Below are 23,383 nucleotides of genomic sequence, written 5' to 3' on the forward strand. Positions count from 1 at the left end.
GAGAGGCTGGGCACATATGTTTCTTCTTCTTCTTTCTTTGGAATACAAAGAAGAGTGTTGTACTTCACTATGTTGTGTAGCTGCAATGGAGCACAGAACTGAAGATCCCCATTTTAGAGCAATTCATTCTCTTTGCCTCAGGCATTTCACTCTGCCACATAATTTTATTATATTTTTATCCCTCTTTTCAGACTAGTATTGTCTCCCAAAGTGGCTCTCGGCAATGAGGGAGGGGGTACATTCTTCAAGCAGCAGGATTATGTTGACATAAGAGAGAGTTCACACCCATCCACCACATGGTCCATTTAGTGAAAAATGGACACACACACCCTCAACCCATTTTATAATCAGATCAGAAAATGTGTAAATACCAACTATAAGCACATGTGGTCTGGCCCTGAGGACAACATATACAGACTGTAGAAAACCCATAATAGTTTAATATATTGTCATCTGGACAATAAAGAGCAGCTGAAGTTTGTATTAGTAGTAGTAGTAGTAGTAGTAGTAGTAGTAGTAGTAGTAATAATTTGCACCCGCCCATCTGACTGGGTTGCCTCAGGCAGTAAGCTTATAGCACAGCATGGAGGTTTCTTGCTTCAACTAGTTTTTTCTCAATTCTCTACAAATGGAATCTCTTTCAAGTAGTTTAAGAAGAATAGAGTATTATTCTACTTTGGTAGGTTGAATCTATGAACTTCCCTCCCTATTGTGAAGACGACAAATACGTCTCTTAATAACAAAGTGTAGGGCTTATTTTTAACCCTTCCTGTATTTAAGAAAAACCTTCATCACGAAAAGCACTTTATGGTCTACATTTACAGTAAGAAATGCTGTCAGTGAGACAGTAATACCCTAATGGAGGATATTACATCCTCCTGCAGAGTATTCATTGAAAAATTATTTATTTTAGGCTGCAATCCCACACACGTGTACCTAGGATTAAGTCTCACTCAACTCACAAGGGCTTACTTTTGAGGAAACATCTATAGAATTGCTTTAGGGCACAGCACTCTTAAATTGGGGGGAGAGTGAAGTAGTAGATGGTTTCCTAAGCCCTGTCAGCTAACACCAGCCACACATTTCTTTTTTAGACAGTCAGTTTTGCCTATCTTTTTGCAGTGGGTTTTTAAAAAATTATGGTAGATTCAAGTTGGGCTTTGCAGGGAGAGAAGGAGGTTTGGATAAACTAATAGCAGACTTCCCTGGCTTTTTTCTGGCCCACATAGGACCAGTCTGGATAGTGGGCCTTGGTGAAGATTTGACGTTTCCATCCCCAAATAGTTTTTGATTTGAGTTTCTACTGAAATGAGGCTGCATTTTAATGTTGTACTTAATCTTGTTTTTAAGTTGTATTTTAATCAATTGGTTTTACCTGGTGTTAGCCGCCCTGAGCCTGGTCTTGGCTTGGGAGGGCGAAGTATTAATAAAATATTATTATTATTATTGATCTGTGCCTGTGGAGCTTTCTTTCAATGGGTGTAAATGTGGCCTCTAGAATAGAAACACCCAGCTACTCACAGGCTCCACCCCATGCTGATTCCCTCCAGCTGGGATCTAGGGGCCAGGATTGCTCTCATAAACTACCTGGATAGCTCAGTTGGTTACAGCGTGCTGCTGACAACACCAAGGTTACAGATTCGAAGGGACAGCTGCATATTCCTGCATTGTAGGGGGTTGGACTGGATGATCCTCGGGTTCCCTTCCAACTTTACACTTCTATGATTTCAAGATAAAACCCGAACGATCAAAATACAATACCTTCTTGAACATCCTTGTGGAATCTTCACTTATCTGCATAAATCGCATGATGACGTTGTTCAGGTAGATATCACTCAAGGTTGCATGATCTTTGCTTTCCCGTCTCACTTGGTTGAGGAGCAAATACCAGCAATTTACTGGAGACAGCAGATTCTGGTCTTTCCTGTTGAGTACAGCAGATATTTACATCATTTGTATTTGCTACCAGTATCAATAAGAACATGACCACAACACTTTATCTGTATAAGTACATTAAGTACATTAAGAAACTTAAGGAAACATATCCAGAATTGTATTACTATATGCAGTAATAATTTCTTAACACTCTTTAAGCAACCACTGACAGTGAACATCAGGGCAACTGCAGGATTGCAAAAGGGATTATTACAATGCATATTTAAGGGTGATGGAGATTTTAATCTTTCATGGTTATCCTCAACCAGGATATGTTAAGAATCTCAGATTTACTTGATAGGGGTTGTCTATTACATTAGTAATAAAACAAAAGTATGCATTTTTAAAGATATAACCATTTAAATGACACTCTATTTGCCACCCGTTAGGGACGCGGGTGGCGCTGTGGGTAAAACCTCAGCGCCTAGGACTTGCCGATCGCATGGTCGGCGGTTCGAATCCCCGCGGCGGGGTGCGCTCCCGTTGCTCGGTCCCAGCGCCTGCCAACCTAGCAGTTCGAAAGCACCCCCGGGTGCAAGTAGATAAATAGAGACTGCTTACTAGTGGGAAGGTAAACGGCATTTCCGTGTGCTGCTCTGGCTCACACAGAACGGCATCAGTCACTATCTTTCTACCTCATATCTCCTTCTCTCAAATGACAATCACAGATACCTCCCAGAGTTATCAGGAGGACCAACAAATTCTGTGGTAATCACTCACGTTAAAAATTAGAATACAAATAAATGCACACTGCTGTTTTTAATACTATATAAAACTGATTCCTCCCCCCAGCAAAAAACAACAACTGATCCCCAAGTAATTTCATTTTAAGAAAAAAGCACTTAAACTACATTGAAATAAAAAAAAAAATTCCTTCCAGTAGCACCTTAAAGACCAACTAAGTCAGTTCTTGGTATGAGCTTTCGTGTGCATGCACACTTCTTCAGATACGAAAGCTCATACCAAGAACTGACTTAGTTGGTCTTTAAGGTGCTACTGGAAGGATTTTTTTGTTTGTTTTGACTATGGCAGACCAACACGGCTACCTATCTGTACATTGAAATATCATGGTCTTGATCCAATTGGACTAGGAATAAGTCACATGCCTGCACACTTCCTCCTTGCCTGCCTGGTTTTACCCAATAGTTCTTGGTTTAAAGTATCCCTCCAAGCTAGGACATGTAACCAGAATACAGTCTTTGTTTCACATTGAAAGGAGCCCTTAAAACAGTTTCCTCATTTGGAGATTCCAACTAAACATTAGGAAGAACTTTTTGACAGCAAGAGCTGTTTGGTAATAGAACAAACAACTACCTCACATAGTGGTGTCCTCTCCTTCACTTAAGGTTTTTAAACAGAGGTTAGATGGCCACCAGAGATTATTTGGTCAGATGGTCGGAGATTACAGTGGTGCCTCGCAAGACGAAAAGAATCCGTTCTGCGAGTCTCTTCGTCTTGCGGTTTTTTCGTCTTGCGAAGCAACCCTATTAGCGGCTTAGCGCTATTAGCGGCTTAGCGGCTATTAGCGGCTTAGAAAAAAGGGGGGAAAGCGAAAAAAATCGCAAGACTCGCGAGACGTTTTCGTCTTGTGAAGCAAGCCCATAGAGAAATTCGTCTTGTGAAGCGCCTCGAAAAACGGAAAACCCTTTCGTCTAGCGGGTTTTTCGTCTTGCGAGGCATTCGTCTTGCGGGGCACCACTGTATTTAGTTATGATTCCTGTATTGCAAGGGGCTGGACTAGAGGATCCTCTGGGTCCTTTCCAACTCTACAATTCTATGACATCATAAGAAACTGACTTTTTTTTTAAGGAAACCAGGATATATTTGCCAAAGCCAGGTGGGCAGGCACATAGCTTGTTCCTACTCCAATGAACCATGGCTTATCAGACTAAGATTACAATAGCTGAACTAGACTACTGAGTGTATAAGGTTTCTTGGCTCACTTGTATTGTTGATGGTCCTTAGTACTTCTTGTTTTCGCCATGAACCTTTCTGCTAATTTTTCTAAATTGCGAGAATATTCAGTCTCTATTTCCGCTTTTTTGCGAAAGAAATCTTGCAGGTCTTGAAGAAGTTGCACCCTCATCTCCGTCTGCTGCTCCAGACATTTCTGTTGCTCTATTAGCTGAGCTCGAATCTCTGGAAAGAAACACACAGAAGGTGACAAATTAAGTATTAACGCAACAACCCTCCCTGCAAATAATATTTTATAAAATCATGAAGGCACTGCATTATACTTTTACCACACTGTACATTACACCATTGAGCAAGAATCACATTACAATATGCTAGCACACTCAGCCTGTCCAGAATATGCCCCCCCCCCCCAAGAAGTTAACTGGGGCTGGTCATAGGAAACATGTTGCATTTGTGTTAGAAAGACATCACTGGTTCCCAGTTAGTTCCCAGGCATGATTAAAAGTGCTGGTTTTAAACTTTAAGGAACATCTTTTAAATGAACATAAATTCCCTTGTGTGTTCTGGTCATCCCCAAAAGTCCTGTTTTGAGTACCAGATCCAATGAAGTTTGTTTGGTGGCTAGGAGTAGAATTTGTTCTCCCAATTTGTGGAGAGCCCTTCCAGAGGATTTTGTTGAGCTTACTCTTATTTTTATCCCACAGGAGACAGGACTGGTTTCATTCTAGAATGGTTTCAAGTGAGTTCAGTTCTCAAGCTTTATTCATGTTTTAATAGGTGTGGAAATCTCTTACTTTTGATGGGGGGATTATGGTTGTTATTATTTTTTCTTTGTCAGCTTTCAAAGGAAATTTAAAATTCTGTTTTTATGTAGTTTTTAGTGCGTTTGAGTTACACCTTTTGAGTCCTATCATGGAAAAAAACCAGGTTAAAATGAAAATAAACAAACGGTGAGTGGCTTATGGTCTTAAGAAAAATGGGTTGGCACTGAAGAAGTGCAAACAAGTGCCAACTAGATGTTTTGAAAGACACAGAGCTCCACATCTCTTTTTCCTCACTTCTTTATAGCATCTAACACAAACAACATGTGACATGCCATTGCACTGCATGGTTCCTTTCCTCATATCATTTGCAGAGGAGGGCAGAGGAATGCATAGTGCAATGAATGTCACATGCTGTTTGTAATTACAGTGGTACCTCAGGCTTCAGGTTACATACGCTTCAGGTTACAGACTCCGCTAACCCAGAAATAGTACCTCGGGTTAAGAACTTTGCTTCATGATGAGAACAAAAATTGTGCTCCAGAGGCGCGGTGGCAGCAGGAGGCCCCATTAGCTAAAGTGGTGCTTCAGGTTAAGAACAGTTTCAGGTTAAGAACAGACCTCCGGAACGAATGAAGTACTTAAACCGAGGTACCACTGTACGTACAAGGAAGTAAGAGAAACAAGACACAAAGCGGGTGGCAGCCCCAATCTAGTTTGGCCTGGAAGTGCATGAAATACATATACAGTGATGGATTTATCCCCTTTATGCAGACTGGAAAGGGGGAAAAACAAACACGTGCTTTGCATTTCCCACTACAGTTTCATCCTGCAATCTGGCACACAAACACACATTAGCATCTGGGATCCTTTATTTAGCACTCATATTTCTGTAGCAACCGAGTGCTAAGTATGTCTTTGATTACCCGAGACCACCTAAAATTAAACCATTAGGAATGCTGTTGCCATAAAACATATTTTATTTTTCATTTCTTTTCAAACACAATTGAAACACCCAACAGGGTAGAGGAGAAATTATAAAACTAAAGACTCAAATCATTTCCCTCCATCTCCCCCCCCTCTACTGCTGTCAAGCTCTGTGGATACTGGCCTCATTGGTCCAAACTTAATTATATGTGTATAATTTATATATATATATATATATATATATATTTGCTTTCGTAGATTTTCACGGGTACAGGAATGCAGGTTTTGGTGTCCTCGGGTGTCTTCCCGTGTAAAAGTTGGGGTGTCTAGGCGACGTTTCGACGAGGTCTCACTGAAGATGACGAGTGAGACCTCGTCGAAACGTCGCCTAGACACCCCAACTTTTACACGGGAAGACACCCGAGGACACCAAAACCTGCATATATATATATATATATATATATATATATATATGCAGGTTTTGGTGTCCTCGGGTGTCTTCCCGTGTAAAAGTTGGGGTGTCTAGGCGACGTTTATATATATATACACACACACACACACACACACACACACACAAATACATAGCCAACCCATCTGGCTGGGTTTCCCCAGCCACTCTGGGCGGCTCCCAACAGAATATTAAAAACACGATAAAACATCGAACGTTAAAAACTTCCCTAAACAGGACTGGCTTCAGATGTCTTCTAAAAGTCAGATAGTTGTTTTATTTCCTTGACATCTGAAGGGAGGGTGTTCCATAGGGTGGGCACCACTACCAAGAAGGCCCTCTGCCTGGTTCCCTGTAATCTCACTTCTCACAGTGAGGGAACCACCAGAAGGCCCTCAGTGAATTGAGTGAACTGGGATTAGAGTGAATTGAGATGTGCATATTGCAATGACTGAAACACCAAGCAGTCACACTTCCAGGAGCAAAGCAGCTTGTAGTTCCAAAGTCTAGAGAGCTTTCCCATATCACCTGCCATCACCTGAAGCACAATATTTCTCTGTGGAGGCAGCTGACACAATTCAGCTGTAAGTCACTTAGTGATGAAACATGGAGTAACACTCATTAATGTATTAATCAACAGCGTGCGCAGAAACAGATCCAGCTCCTCCCCTGCTTATCCCTAGCTTGGCACCTGCCCTTGATACTTCTGCCTACTCTCAGCTTTCAACACTGCATGCCTGTCTTGCGTGTCTCCCGTGTATCCTTATTGTTCTGATTTATCTTTGGCTTTCTGAATCTTAAGTCAGAATTTCGCTCAGGCAGCTCCTTCAGCACTCTCGTTTTAGGTTATTTGAGCAGACTGGTTGCTCAGCAGGTGCTGAAAGCATTGTTTATAACCTGCAGTGCACCTGGAGAAAGACATTCCTATGGGAGTATTACAGCATTCCCTTGGTTTCTCTTCTCTTATATTCCCTATTGCACTAGGAACTGGGAGACCAGTGTCCAAAAATCCCCATTCTGCCATGAAGTTCACCGGGTGGCAGTCAACTAAGTTTTACTTAGACCTACTGAATTTAACAGAGCTAACTTAACCATGCACATTAATTTCAAGGGTTGTACTTGAGTAAAATTAGTTGGAGACCACTCATTGTCTCTCCGCCTAACCTACCTCACAGGGTTGTTGTGAGGATAAAATGAGGAAGGAAATAACCATGTACTGCATGCCACCTTCAGGTCCTTGCAGGGAAGATGGAGTATAAATGTAATGAAATAAAAATAAAAAGAAATGGTTGCAGAATGTTAAACTAGCTTACAAAAACATATACCAGCTGAAATAACGTGACTTTTTTTGGGGTGGGGTGGGGTCTGACCACCTGTTTTTCTTTAAATGCTGACACAACAAAAAGCAAACTAGAGAGCCCTGTCATTACTAACGGTAAACACCAAATTACTGCTAATTACTATGGGGATTTTATGGACCCAGAATTATGTTTAACTCCACCAAGACGACTGTATTCCCATCAACCATTCCACTTACCAGCAAAACAAAATCCTATGAGTATTCCTACCCTCTAAGAGCCTGAAAGCAACAGAAGCTTGCTGTGAGTGGTTGTTTACATAGTAATTATCATCTATGACTAGGTGCTCTCCAAGAGCTGTGTGATGCACCTGAATCTCCTTTTATTGTGCTACCCCAATGGATCTGTCAAAAGATTTTGTAATAGCAGAGTCATTTGGCATCTGGTAAGCAGCAGTAAAGTGTGCTTGCTCATTCATCGTACATACAAGCTCAGTCCAGTCTAGCCTGGCACACATTCTGCCTCTAGGACCTTAATATTTATGCTGCAACCCTATACACACTTATAGACACTTAATCTGGGAGTGACACTGAACACAATGGGCATCACCCCTGAGTAAACATGAACAGAAATGCATGGTTAGTGTGTGTGTGTGTGTGTGTGTGTGTGTGTGTGTGTGTGTTGATTAAATTCTGTTACATTCATTTGCCAGATTGTCTCATGTGGTGGCAAAAACTAAAACTTATTAGCATAATATTAGCTTACACATCTATTTAAATACAAGTGGCTTCAGTCCTGCAATGAATTACACATATGGAATAGGGACTGCTGGAAGTCAATCAGACTTGATAATTCTGAGGCAAAGATGGTTATCATGTTCGATGGTCTGAAAGCAGTCAGCACACAAACTAAGCATGGAGTATTCTAGGCATGGAGTTTCCCAACCTGGTGCCCTCCAGATGTTATAGCACCAGATTGCTAGCTCCTAAACATCTAGAAGACACCAGTTTCGGGAAGGCTGAACCACTTTCCTGCTGGTCTTGGTTGTTTGAAGACCTACTTTGTCTCTAGGACTGTTGTGGCCTACATCTTCAGGCCGCAGCTAGTAGTTGTATTAACCAACTTCACCTTGTGGCAAAGATTCAAATTCTTGTCCTGGGTTTGGATCCAGCAACCATCAAACTTGCCTTTATAATAAATGGCCCAGGAAACTTCAGGGCCTGTAAGCACTAACAAGTCAGACACCATTTCTGAGGGGCTGTATAAGGATTATTGGTGGCTTTCTCGCTTCAAAAAGTTTCTTAGCTGAATGTGGTACAGCTACTGTGCTTAGTACTCCTGAAACAGACTGCTACATTATCTTTCTTTCTAATTTTGATAACTTGGTTTTCAACCCATATTTACATTGGCCTAATAAGGCCACAAAAGTTACTAGCCTGCAAAAAAGAAAAGAAGGCAGAGAAGGAGGAGGAAGTATTGTCCTGCTGGAGGCTGCAAAAGAAGGAATGGACAACTTCATTGCTCAATGCAGCAGCTCCTTGCATTTCTATTCTGGGCATGGGGAGGGCTTCCCTCCTCTGGTAGCCCACTTGGTTTCTATGCTGTGCCCAGAGGCGAACACAGTGACCCATCCCTTCTCTGCCAGCTCACTCACTCACCTGCATGCAGTTTCTTGTCGCCTTGGGCTACCAGGTGTGTGCTGAAATATGAGGTTGAGTTATATATACTGTACCACCATACACATACTTATCTTCTCAACCCATTTCATGCATCTATTATGTAGAGTCGGCCATGGCCTATGAAAGGACTTGCCCAAGTAAATCAGTCAGTCGCTGGATGTCTACTTTCATTTTTGTTGCTGCAGACAAATGCAGCTACTCTTCTGAATTAAATATGGATCTTGTATCCCACAAAACCAACTGGATCCTGGCACACAAAATCCAAAATGGTTGCCTAGACTATATTTAGATGCTACTCACTAAGGTATATTAGGAGTGCCAAAATGCTCCATGTAGCTGCAGGAACCTTTGGGGGTTTTTTATTGTTGTTGTTCTTGGCTATTCATAATTACAGCTGATAGTCATTTGGCTGCCGACACCCAGAGGCATCTGAATTGATGGCACGCTGCCTGCCCACAAGTTGGTAGGCCTGAAACATCACAGCAGCTATGCTGAGTTACAATTTGGGAACCACCACCCCTGCAGAAACTGGCCATCTGTGCCAGCAATTAAGTGCTGGCATTACATCTGTCCTTCATGTTGATCACACAGAAAAGTCTGTTTTCTGCTCTCTGGCTGGTGGGGTCTGGGAACTTGAGGTCAAATCAAGGGAAGGAACAGTCTTCTCTTGCACTGTCTTGATTTCAAAGTGTCACTGCCCAAACAAAGCAGAGATGCATTCTAATATCCTTTCATATTTATCTTCAAATTTTCAGCTTGAGGTAAGAGCTTGGGTATCAATAAAGAGCAACGTTTTTGCTCTCTTGCATTCACACTGGAAATGAAACTGGAGTAGGTGAGATGGAATAATGCTGCATGGAGAGACCCTTTCATAGTCACTGCTTCCATGCCAGTTAACAAACTCTGTTCCCTCCTTAATCTCACAATGGCTTCAATGCACTCAGGTAGGTACGATATAGTGCACTATCAGCAATGTTCAGAGACGTAGTGGACTAGAATGTACCCTCCTGTTTTGTCTAGTGAAGATATACTTTTGGATATGACGAACACATAAGAGCACAATCCTCCGGAGATATCTTAGGCTCCCGTCAAGGTCAGAACTATCAGAACTCTTGACAACTGTTGGAAGGAAAGCTGAAAAAGCAGAGCTACTACAGTATTATAATCAAATTCCTGTAGAAACCTCTGCCTACAGCTAACTTGGCTGAATTGCAATAGATGCCTAGCAAACACAGGAGAGCAGTCAAAATGTACTTGACAATCTGCTTTCAGTTGTGAGGTGCTTTAGAATTAATATCTATCTATCTATCACCCCCCTTATGCTCTGAGAGTTCTAAAAGCAGGAGAGAAAATTACTTCAATAACTCTCCTTCAAATGACTCTTCGCCCCCCCTCCTTTTTTTGTAGCACTGTTAAAAATACCAAGCACTTGGAAATCTTTTGACAAGAGCATTTTGGAGGACAATCTTCCACTCCTCTGCAGTGGTGTGCCGTAAGATTGATTTACATTTATTAAAATATTTAACATATTTTGCTGCTGGTTCTATTCTCTCCAAGGGATAGATACTAAATCCTCTGCATTTGAGGCACACTGCCAAAGACAATTAAAATAAAAAGGGTAAATAATGGCAAAGAGACGAGACAAACCATACTGCATAAAGCAGTCTTAATGACAGAGCAATGACACTAGGTATAAAATAAATTATCAGGGAAGCTAAGAAATTATTAAAGTCACTATAAAGCACCAGTGAGACCAAATTTGCAAAACTTCCCTAAGCACTTCAGTCAGGGTTGTTTTAATCAGTGCTTGAGGTGGCAAGCCTATGCAGCCTTAAAGCCCAATTAAACACAGTGGGACTTGCACCTCGTGTTGGATTATCAGACTGCAACCTTTAACCACAACCTGTGGGACCAGCTTCCAAGTAAAATGTGTTTAGGGTCATGATCTTTTTTTTAATCAGGAGCCTAAGGCAGCAATACTAAGCATGCTTACCTGGGATGAATGCCAATCAATTCTATGAGCGAGCTGCTCTGAGGCTTTACAATATGGGGGGGGGGGCAGTTTCAATTGCCTCCCCCTACCTGCAGTGCCTCCACCACATCCCATAATATTCTAGAGAATCTCCAAGAGTGGCTTTGGAGGGGGTATAGGGCCAGTGTTAGACATGAGCTATAAGGCCAGCCTAACTGGTATCTGAAACATGGTGCTGTTATCATCAGATTTCTTTAAGTTCAGCATGGAATGTCAACCTATTTGCTAGAAAAGCTACTCTTTGTGGACCATAAGGCAGAATAATGTATCGGGTTTTGTTCACACTAGTAGCTTGAAACTCTGCAAGGTGGTGAGTTTCCAAGTTGCTTTTTCTCCTGCCACATCATAACGGGAGCAGAGATGCCTTCACCCAGTGATTTCTTCTGAGTAAAGCTTTCATCTGCACAAGCGCTGTTCACATCACAACAGAATCACGGCTTCCATTTTCAAATCAGATGGAAGCTGGTTTGAGGGGAAGTGCGTCAAAGAGGAGTATTTCTTGAAAAGCCACAAGATACAGAGGGACATTCTCCCTTGAGGGAAAAGCCTTCTCTGGCAAGAAACAATATCTAAGGCGCAGAAGAATGAGGATCCATCAACAGTCATAGGTATTTTTGAGGTTTCATGAATCCTTTGATATGAAAGAAGCAAGATAGCTCTTGAACATGATGCAGGATTGCTTCATTGCCAGGATCTGGGACAGTGATGAAGGCAGACATCTGATGTTTCATAGGGGAAAGATTGTATTAATTGGTTTGTTTCTGTTGCTACAGCCTAAGGTCCCAGCGTGGGATGCAGCATTAAAACACAGCATTAAGATAAATAAAACAAAACAATTTAATGCACCATCTCTATCTCATTAATCCAAAAGTATAGCTTTTGTATTGGGTTGGACTTGTGCATCTTATCTACCTCCCCAATTCCTTCTTGTTCAAATTATGTTTTTCCCAGGACATGGGACTTGGACTAAACTTTCAAATATGCAGAAATGCATACTGAACTCCATGCACACATGGATGGGTATGTTGGATTAAAGGTTTCTTTTATCATGGGATGACTATCTCCTAGCCTAAAGCACTTGCAAATGGCTCCGCCAGACACACTGTTACAGACTTCCCCCTATGATTATCTTACAGACACAAATCCAACATCAGAAGCAGCAATATTCAAAAACTAGTAGGGCAGCATTTCAACCACCCAGGATGCTCTGCTAGTGACCGTAAGATGGACATCCCAGAACAAAAGAACTTCAAAGGGAGACTGCATTGTGAAACTGCTGATTTACAATTTATCACGAAGTTTAATTCTACTGACTGTGGTTTGAATCAGGAGAACAGGTTTACTCGCTACATGTGATAATTAGTTTACCAATGTCTGTGAATGGTCACTGTCAAGCTCTAATGTAATTGTCTCTGTACTTTTTTCACTGACTCTACTGCTTACAGTTCCCCCACATGCCCACCCATGCGCAAACATACCTGCCACTTAGGGTAGCACTCCACGCATCTGATGAAGTGGACTTCAGCCCATAAACATTTGTGCCCCAAGAAATTTGTTGGGTCTTCGATGTGCCACAAAAGTCTCTTGTTGTTTTCAAACACACGAGAACTGGGGGACTCAATCATTGAGCTGACCTCATTATAGTTGTGCATACCACCAGGTTTGCATTTTAAAAGCCTGCGGCAGGAGCAGTGGCGGAGCAAGCCGATCGGGCACCTGGGGCAGTGTGCGTGCCCTGTGACATGGGGTGGGGCCAGCCGCCAATGGGGCGGGGCCAGCTGGGGCAGAACGCTCCGTGGGGCCTCCAAGGAGTCTGCCTGCCTCCTCCTACTCAGCCACCCTAAAGCTGAGGGAGAGGTGGCAGGCAGACTGTTTGGGGCAGTGTGAAGCCTGCGGGCGCCCAAGCCACCGCATCACTCCCAGGAGAGACGCATGGCTCAGGCACACTGTGGCCATTTTGTCACCCCCCTCAGTGGTGACACCCGGGGAGACCCGCCCCCACTTCCTCTACCCCTGGGCAGGAGAACAATTAAGTTCACCTCATGGAAGAAATCAGAATCTTTTAGAAATGTTTTGGGGACTGGAGATATGTAACCAAGTTAAAATAAAACAAAAAACCACAATGTAACTGCTTCCTAGGAAACTAATAATAAGTTCTGCCCCAACAAAGCAGAAAGCTGTAGACAATTTGGATAATACAGTACAAGTATAGGAGCCACGTTACAACAGAAACTAGTGGCTTCTAGATGCTCATTGCTGTTTATGAGAACTGTAGTGTTGTTTTTAAAAAATAAAAAAACCCCTGTAATATGTTTGAAAGCACAACTGAACTGCAGCACACATTTAGAAGGCAATAACAAACCTAACTGCAATTGAGACGTATTTTATTTTAAACTTCCTCACAAATCCCTTCCTCAGAAATCCCAGTAACTGTAGTGAGATTTGCTTAGGAAGAAATCAGCATAAAACCATGCCCTTCTCTAATTATTTTAAATATTTAGGGCTGACAAATCTGCCATGCTTTCAGAATTATAAAATACTGTACTTTTATTAACTTAATAAAGATGTTGCAAGACTTGAGTGGTTTCTGAGTCAGAAAGTCAGGTTCTGAACTCATTTAGAGTCTAAAATGAAACATGAAGGGTAGGTTTGGACAGTCCAAAAATGGCTGCTGAGAGGATAAAGGAGCTGGTGAGAGGATGAAACACTTTTGATTATTGTTGGGAAGGTGCTTAATTCCAGCTTCCCACTGCTAGGGAGCTTAAATTGGATTGAGGAGCCTATTTAATTAAATGTAGCTTTCATTGTTATAAAGGAAGGAGAGGATGTCCCCCTTGGGTGCTGGAGTTAATGGGATACACAGGAAAAGAAAGATTTTGTATCCAGAGCTTAAGTTTTTATGACACTGGGTGCCCGAAGTAGAGGTCAACAGGCTGCCCCCTTCTTCTCTCATACCAGTGACCTAAATAAGGTATTGTTCATGTGTAGTTTGCAAGAATATTTTTTTAAAGAATCAACTAAAAGATGTTAAACGTCAATGCAAAACTAATGGGATATTAAGAGGAGTAAACTGAACCTCAATCATCTCACACACATCACATCTTTTTCTTCAAAGAGGCATACTGCACTAACCGTCCAACTTTCTTTACTAGGTAGGTAATTGCCAACCTGAATTCTTTTCTTGAAATGGCAGCCCTGTTCAGCCTCCATACGAAAGGACACAGCACAGAATATATGAAAGCACCGAGTCCAAGTTGGAACAATATAAATCACTCCTGTCCCTGTTAACATATGACACTGTGGTGGATTTTTTTTAAACGTAAGGTGCTACATAGTGACACTCTTCGTTTTGCTTTATTAAAACATTTAAAATTTATTTTATACCTAGAGAGAGATACAAAAGTCACCATTCGCAACCTAAGGAACAATAAAACAATGCAGAAATGAATAGAAAAGCAGTAGCACGCTTGGTTTTATTTGCATGTGCAGCTGGTTGGAGTGCCATTCCTCCCACATATGCAACAACTGGATTATTCAAGCAAGAGACATTATATTCGACAAAGAATTGGACATGAGAAAGGTTAACACACTCTCACCCTGCATTAGAAGCCAGATTGATAAAGGACAACATATTTCCCTGTCTGTCAGGTGCTGAATGAAAGCAAGACTTGTCATATGCAATACTCCTTAATCAAAGGCAAGTTTATCATAAAATTGTATCACCTCAGGTGCTTGTGTGAATGGGCCCTTAGCCACACCATGCGCTCTTTATTCTTTATTAAATGACTGTTAAATTTCCAAGTCACCTTCCTCAAGACTGATGCAATCGATGTGAATTCTGATTTGCAGGCACCCTGCATTTATAATTAAAGTGCGCCTATGAGCATGTATGAGCTGAAACAGGCATCTTTATTGAAGGTGTCCTTGGTATTCTGACTACTCCCGGAGAGATCGCCTAGCCAGAAGGATCGTTCTGCTCCCTGTCATTTCCAACCTTGCATAGCACACAGACATATTTTGTGATGCAGACTCTGTTTCAGGTTACGTGCAACTCATATCCTCATAAATTATTGGAAACCTGCACAGCTAAAATTCTTCTACTGAATGTTAAAAATAAAACGTGCCTTTGAAGGGGATTTAGATTATCCAAGCGTAAAATGCAATGAACATTGACTGCATACACCTTTCTTTAAGCCAGGGATAGGAGATGGACAATGAGATGAGAAAAGAAGAATATATTTCTGTCCTGCTAATATCTGTCAGCTTCTCCACTGACAAGAGAGAAAGCATCAAAGGTTCAAAGGAGGGCTAAGTGTGTTTGTGTGTGTGTGTGTGTGTGTGTGCGCGCGCGCACACACACACACACACACACACACAAATAAAAAAGAAAAATGTGTGTGGAAACAGCAAGAAGCCATATGACCCCATCTCCAACGCCTATGCATTTAGCATTAGATTGAAAAGGTCCTACACAAGTAGTTGTGTGTTGGGCTCCTCCAATTGCACATGTATGCATGTATGTAGTAGGTCCCTGTGGCGTTCACACAGGGTCCCCAGATGTTTGACAGTCTATTGACCTATGACACCACTGTAATTGCTTTCTTTACTGCCACCAACCCGTTTCTCACGGGTACACACAGAGTCTAGACAGTTGCTAACATTAACAAATAATCAAGTTTCTTTTTATAGGCATGGACAAGCTTATGGTATCAGTAAATTTATCTTGTCAGTTTCTTAATCTTAGTTCCTTTACTGACCCAATGTTCCTAACAACTTCAAACTGATTATCCCAACTAACTATCTGACTCCACCTAACAATTCCTCTCACTCTCTCACAACACAACTCGACCAACCCACAGACTATTCCTCCCTCTTCCTTCTCCAACTCCCAACTCTCAACTGACTTTCACACAACACCCACTCTAACCCTAACTCCTCCTATCAGTTTCCACTGGCCAATCACATCACACTCATTTTAACCCTTTCCTTATGACCCACCTAGGAGGCAAATGCCACAGTCCCTTTTACATGGACACTAAAATGTGGAGATGTAATATGTGTGGCCCACTTCCCCCTCCATACATTCAGTGAGCATGTAGGGGTTCGGAAATGTGTACGCAGTTCTAAAGTTTACCCTTGTATATGAGGAAGGGGAGGTTGCCCACTGCAAGCAGCAGGTTTCAGAGTACAATTAAAAGTGGGAGGTTGTGAATCAGTTTGCTTATTGCCATGTCTTTACCCTCATGCAGTCACCATTTAGACATCTTCAGCATCATGTTCCAAAAAACACATGGAATCATTTCTGGGATAAAAAACCCACATTAACCAGTGTGATTGGTTCATCAATGAAAAATCATGATTTTACACATTTTTAAAACCATGGATTTTATTGAATCTGTTGCAAGCAATTTCCCAAACCACTAACAGTCTTTACTACCTAGCTGCCATGGGCGGGGGGCGACCAGTACCCTCATAAAATATCCTCACAATATCACCCATTTTGAAATACTTTAATTTTAACAGACTAAAATAATCAGCAATTACTTAGAAAAGCACTTAGACTGGCTGATTGCCCAATATAGACCTCGTTGAATTTTCATTATCTAAAATTCAATGCTACAAACAGCAAGCCAAGACATGTAACTATTAAGCCGAGTGAGGAGACCTCCTTAAAGAGGCAGTCATTTTAGTGCTCGGTGCAGAGAGTGCTTATAAACCTGTCACTGCTCCTAGCCATTTCTTGATCTTTTCCATCTGCATTTTTTTTAAGTCGAATGATTTGTTTCACAGAACGAAGGAAACCACCCCCTTGTTTTTCGAACTGTCATTCACCCTGTGTTTAATCATTCCAAAGTGCTCTGCCATATCTCAGGCACTAAAGCCTGAGTATTTGCACTTGTTCTTCCTTTTAAGTGTGTGAGAGAGAACACAGCTTGGCAGCTGCTTAGTTAGAATGCCAAATTTCTGTTCACTTGCTGGTTGTAATTCACCCACGGTCACGTTTCATCTGGATTACCGTAAGAGCCATTTGCTTAGGTAATGTACTTATTTAAAATGCCACAAAGCGATAAGGGGCATGTATTACATTATTCAGGCTGAAAGCCAAGGCCTGCAGTGCATGAGGGCCCAAAGATTCTTGGGGGGGGGCCACAAAACCCAGAAAGCTTTTTAAAACAATCATATACAATACTTTACTTGTATGCAACAGTTATATGACAATTCCAGTTTGCTTTTATTTATTTTTCTGTCACAGAAATGTACCAGAGAGGCCTGCAGTGGGAATTTGTAATATTCGAATTTAACTTTGTCATTTCAATTAATATTATGTATAAAGATGTGTGTTTCTGCTTCTCAAAATCATCTTTCCTATCCAATCAGAAAATATGTACAGTGGTACCTCTGGATATGAACGGGATCCGTTCCGGAGCCCCGTTCGTATCTAGAAGCAAACGTAACTAGTGATGGCACGTCTGCACACACACGCTGCTTTTCACCACTTCTGTGTATGACGTAATTTTGAGCATCTGCACATGTGCAAGCGGCGAAACCCAGAAGTAACGCGCTCTGTTACTTCTGGGTTGCCGCAGAGCGCAACTTGAATGCGCTCAACCCGAAGCGCATTCAACCCGAGGTATGACTGTAATTGGTTACTTGGTGTATAATCAAAATAAACTGGGACATATCCCCCGCCCCCGCAAAACAGTAGGGAGGGAAGGGAAGGACAGCTGCCAGTATTGCCCGTGGCACCCTTGACTATCATTCAAGACACTGCAGGGTGCCACAGCACACTGGTTGAAAATAACTGCTCTAGAGCATTGTAAACAAGCTTGCTGCATTATACATGTGACATTTGAAGATGGCTGGGGCTTGGTCACTAGGTGAACAGAAAAATCAAGCCACAGAGGTCGCCCGAATTGCTGCTGATCTCAGTGTTTCTTCACTTGAACAATCTTCCCGTTTCCCCTTCCAGTTCTCTTTCCTACCAAACTTTCAACAGGGCTCCATAGTTCAGTGGTAGAGCATCTGCTTGGTATGATGAAGGTCCCATGTTTAATCTGCAAGTTGGACTGGGAATGTCCCCTTGCCGAAACCCTGGAGAGCTGGTGCCAGTCAGCATGGACAATATTAAGATAGATGGACCAATGGTCTGACTCAGCACAAGGCAGCTTCCTATGTTCCTATGAACTACCAGATGCCTCCTAATATGATTTTCCTGCATGTTTCTGGGATCCCTTTAACCACCCGACCAGATTTCCCTGAGAGGCAGATCCTACCACACTCCTTGGCAACTTCCATAACTCTCTGCAGAGACAACATCTTCATGCAGCTGTCTTAGAAAGAGAACGTTTCAGCCAGCAGAGAACCCTTGGAACTGTCCAAGGTTCTGCTCTTGTCTGCCCTCTGACTGTGACCTGCCCTGGCTTCACTGGACACGAAGCCTTAAGCCCTCGTGGAACTGGATAGCTTATGCAGCTAGGCTTCCTCCTTCCTAAAACACACACCAAAAAACCTCTCATAAAAACGCTGTATCTTTTAATATCCATGCAACAGTATTTGTTTCCCTAGCCAAACTTGAACTCTCGTAAGTTCTCCATGCAGCCTGTCTCTCGATAGTGTAGGGCTACAGGAACAACTGCTCTTCCTACCCTTTGTGTTTGCCAGTCATATGCTTTCTTCTGGTTATGCTCCCCAGAAAATTAAACTCTTGTCTGTTAGGGACTGGGCGTTGTCAGCTGTGGGCTCCTGCGGACTCTGCCATTGTCATATGTACTTGTGGTACCTTTGTGCCTACTAAGTTGTGTTTTGTTTGCGTACGGCGTTGGATCACATCACGGGGCTGTGTTTTGTTTTTCATTAAGTTTCTCCATGAACAACATTGTAATTGAGCATTTGTCAGTGTCTGTGTTAATATGTCATTTCTTCTTTAAAAAGGTTTCATTTTGCCACCTACTTTGTGGCTGGGAGTATGCAGGATGTAGCCAATGAGAAACATGCCGGATGTGCCAGTTGTTAAAAACTACAGCTTTCGTGCCCAGTGTCCATGCTGGCCAAGGTCAAAGGGAATTGTAGTCCACAATGTATGGAGGGTACTGCTTTGAATACTGTCCTGATCTAGTCCATATTCAGCAGAGCTTAGCAGCAGCCTCGTGTCATGGGACCATAATAATGCCTTGCCCAAGTGTGGTATTTTTATCTGTAGCTTCAAAATGAATTGCTATGGATGTTGTTTCAATACGAGGCATTTCTTTACTCATTTTGCAAAAACAAACTACTGTATAGTAACTGGAACAAGACAGATGTAATGCTGGCTTTGTAATGTCTGGAATGTTGGTAGGTTGTTTCCTGGGGAAAACGGGTTATTATTTATGAAAGGAGATACGACACTTGGAAATGAATGAGAGGTTAAATCTATTTCTTGCCTGAAGAGACTGCAAGAAAAAAAGGGTTAGGTGTGAATTAGGCAGAAGAAAAGAAACTACAAATCAGAAGTTTCAGAGCTGATTTTTCACCATAGCTATAAGCAGTTAATCTACACATACTGTACGCACACTGGCGAATCAGAAACAAGGATGCAAGCTGAATACAGTGGTACCTCAGGTTACAGACGCTTCAGGTTACAGACTCCACTAACCCAGAAAGAACATTGCTTCAGGATGAGAACAGAAATAGTGCGGTGGCAGCGGGAGGCCCCATTAGCTAAAGTGGTACCTCAGGTTAAGAACAGACCTCCAGAACGAATTATTTCTGCTTGAATACTTCTCATAATTCGCCATTCACCTATTTGCCTTGGTGAGGAAGAATTGCACCAGGCCATGTAACTGAGGCATGGATAATTAGACCTAGGCTATAGGTCTAATTTGGTATATGGCGGCGTCAAATATTCATAATTTCAGTAACAGGAAAAAGAAATTAAATGCATCACTGTTTGGGTAGACTGGGATCTACTGGGTTTTGGGCTGTTGATTTGCAAGAGTTTCTGATTACCAAATTCCTAGGCTGCAGATGTGCATCCTGTTCTTTAAGTGTCCCCACCCCCATAAGCCACGATTCCGCATTTGAGTCTGGTTGGTGAACCAAAGGGGTCTTTCAAAAACCCCAAATTCTAGCCAGCCCTTAAGGACTGCTGCAATTCACTGTCCCATTTTCTTTGAAACCGGTGCAACATTTCTTGAGGATAAGCATCAGAAAGCAGAAGCTGAGACAATAAATGGTTAAGACAGATCTAGCTGCTGTTCTTGGAGGCTAATAGGATGGCTAGTTGGGGTAGGAAAGAGAGGAAGAATAATAGAATTGTAGAGTTGGAAGTGACCACAAGGATCATCTAGTCCAGGCATCCCCAACCTTCGGCCCTCCAGATGTTTTGGACTACAATTCCCATCATCCCTAACCACTGGTCCTGTTAGCTAGGGATCATGGGAGTTGTAGGCCAAAACATCTGGAGGGTTGCAGGTTGGGGATGCCTGATCTAATCCAATCCCCTCCAATGCAGGAATCTGTGGGGCTTGAACCCACAGCCTTGAGATTATGAGTCTCATGCTCTACTGACTGAAGAAGGCACTAAGCAGGTTCTGTAGAGCTGAAATTAGAGTTCCAATGCCCTGAATCCCACTAAAATTGGAGGTTAAAGTGAACGCTGCACAGTAAAATAAAACGATTCATTGTCACAATAGGTATCAGATCCTGATTGTGCAGAGTCTTCTTTGTGTTGCTCAATTTTCTACAGAACAAACTTCCCCACTTTTATTTTCAGTGGTATGTTGCTGAGCAAGCTATCACACAGTGTATGTGCCTCCTGTATCAATTTTTTTTTAAGGTGCAAAGAAATAAGCGTCTCTGTAAAAAATGTTTTGTCTTGTGCTGCTAGAAAACAACCCGCAGAGAGGCCCAGCAGCTGTCATTGGGATTAAGTACTGAGGAAAAGCACAATCATATGGAGGGGGGGGAAAGCTGTAAAAAGCAAACGCAAAAAACCCCAGCACCACTGTAAGGAAGGAAGAGGCATGGTCACATTTGATTTCTCTCTTCTTGTGTTAGGAAGAGGAGTAAATAATAGTAATCCGCTGAATTATGAGTCATTGAGGGAAAGGGTTTTCTTTCTTTTTTAAAAAAGTGTCTAATTTACAACAAAATATAATAGGGAGAGCAAAAGCAATAGGGAATCAAACTAGGCATTCATAGGCAGAAATAAATGAAGTGTAAAATATGTATTAATATGCTTGGGCAAAGTCCAACCACAGTTATGCACTTTGAAGACCTATTTGTTTCAATGAGTATTAAGCACAAGCTAAATTCTGTCTCTATTCATATGTAACGCCAAACCACTGTTTGTGCTTCTGCATTGCTTTCTGCCTAGCTTCCTGTTTAGCAGAAACCACTGTCTTTACTCTTGAACAGGCAAATTATGGTCACCAACCCAGAACTGGAAAACACATTTTGATTTGTGGTTTCCAGTTGTGGCTAAAAGGGCAAACCACTTTTTCTTAATTCAGATGCAACAGAAAACTATGGCTTGCACTCCATAGTAAGTCAGGGAGGGACTCAAAGCACATATGCGGATAAGGGAATGAGAGGAAAAGTGAGTGTTCAGACTGTCTCACTCAAGTAAAAGGTAAAGGTACCCCTGACCATTAGATCCAGTCGTGGCAGACTCTGGAGTTGCGACGCTCATCTTGCTCTATAGGCCGAGTGAGCCACCGTTTGTTCACAGACAGCTTCCAGGTCATGTGGCCAGCATGACTAAGCTGCTTCGGGCGAACTAGAGCAGCGCACGGAAACACCGTATATCTTCCCACCGGAGTGGTACCTATTTATCTACTTGCACTTTGACACACTTTCGAACTGCTAGGTTGGCAGGAGCAGGGACCGAGCAACAGGAGCTCACCCCGTCACTGGGATTCGAACTGCTGACCTTCTGATTGGCAAGCCCTAAGCTCTGTGGTTTAGACCACAGCACCACCCACGTCCTGTCTCACTCAAGTACGCACATTAAATGTCATGGCTAAAAACTGGCCACTGTTTCTTTAATGCTAAAAGAACTAAGTCAGCATGAATCAGCGGCCTACAATGACTCATGCAACTTTTCACCTAATTGTACCTGTATATATAGTGGTCTGAGGGACGCGGGTGGCGCTGTGGGTTAAACCACAGAGCCTAGGACTTGCCGATCAGAAGGTCGGCAGGTTGAATCTCCACGACAGGATGAGCTGCCGTTGCTCAGTCCCTGCTCCTGCCAACCTAGCAGTTTGAAAGCCCATCATAGTGCAAGTAGATAAATAGGTACCGCTCCAGCGGGAAGATAAACGGCATTTCCGTGTGCTGCTCTGGTTCACCAGAAGCAGCTTAGTCATGCTGGCCACATGACCCGGAAGCTGTACGCCAGCTCCCTCGGCCAATAAAGCGAGATGAGCACCACAACCGCAGAGTCGGCCACGACTGGACCTAATGGTCAGGGGTCCCTTTACCTTTATATAGAGTGGTCAATGTTGGTGCGGTGGTGGGTTGGTTGGTTAGTGAAAGCTGGTAGTGTTGATGTGTGTGCAGTTGGTCGGTCACTTTGCAGATAAAGACTTTTAGGAATAAAAGCAGAAAGTACTCTGCAAGGACACTCTTCTTGTGGACTCTTTTATGCTGACAAGGGTCCGAGGACCAGGCTGAGGAGACAAAGGAAGTCAGAACCTTTTCTTTTTCAGACACTGACATTAAATGTGAACAGAGTCTCTGCCACTGAAATATAGGGTACAAAGAGGTGCTTAACTTTAGCTAGGTCATGGCCTGTCTTCTTTCTAAAAATGGTATCTGTGAGAAGAACCAACTACACAGGCATCCATGCCATGCCCTTGTTTTGGAGAAGTATTGATTTGAACGTCCTTTAGATACCACCCAGGGTTGAAGATTGAGTAGATGCCCATTTACTGGATGCCTCCTCAAAAGCAACATGCCCTCTTACATATTTTTTAACACATACATTCCAAAATACAGCACAGTCACAAGAAATAGTACTACTGATTGAGCCATAGTTCAATACTTAGAAAACAAAAGATAGGGTAAGTGATCCGCAAAACACATTTTCAAGTGCTTCTACTGTTCTACAAACACATTTTCAAGATCTAGCGTTACCTGTTTACATTGTTCTTCCCTTTCAAGAGTGAACACGGGAAGCCTTTCCGCTTATGCACTCAAATTGACTGTCACAGGGACAGATGAAAACTGTCCTCGATGCTTCCTTTAGTTTAACAAACAACAAACATCTCCTGGCTCTTGAGAGCTGCGTTGTCTAAACTTTAAAAGGCAGGAGTTTCTGGCAGCTGTCTACACCTGCACATTCAGAAACTGCACTCTCAACAACTGAGATGATGTGGTGGAACTAAGGTTATTACAAAGAACAA

The 23,383-nt window shown here is 42.4% G+C and overlaps 1 protein-coding gene across 3 annotated transcripts in view; it reads right to left on the bottom strand.

Moving 5' to 3' along the window:
• Positions 1-23,383, bottom strand: part of SRGAP1 (SLIT-ROBO Rho GTPase activating protein 1) — a 110,975-nt gene that overhangs the window by 49,098 nt on the left and 38,494 nt on the right. For all 3 annotated transcript variants that reach the window (XM_083699053.1, XM_083699055.1, XM_083699054.1), the window contains 2 exons: positions 3,879-4,074; positions 1,762-1,924 (listed from right to left, as the gene is read on the bottom strand). In XM_083699053.1, the coding sequence (XP_083555179.1) occupies positions 1,762-1,924; positions 3,879-4,074 (359 nt within the window). The remainder of the gene's footprint in view (positions 1-1,761; positions 1,925-3,878; positions 4,075-23,383) is intronic.

Source organism: Podarcis gaigeae (assembly GCF_964106915.1).
Source record: "Podarcis gaigeae genome assembly, chromosome: 10".
In the NCBI taxonomy this organism is placed as follows: domain Eukaryota; kingdom Metazoa; phylum Chordata; class Lepidosauria; order Squamata; family Lacertidae; genus Podarcis; species Podarcis gaigeae.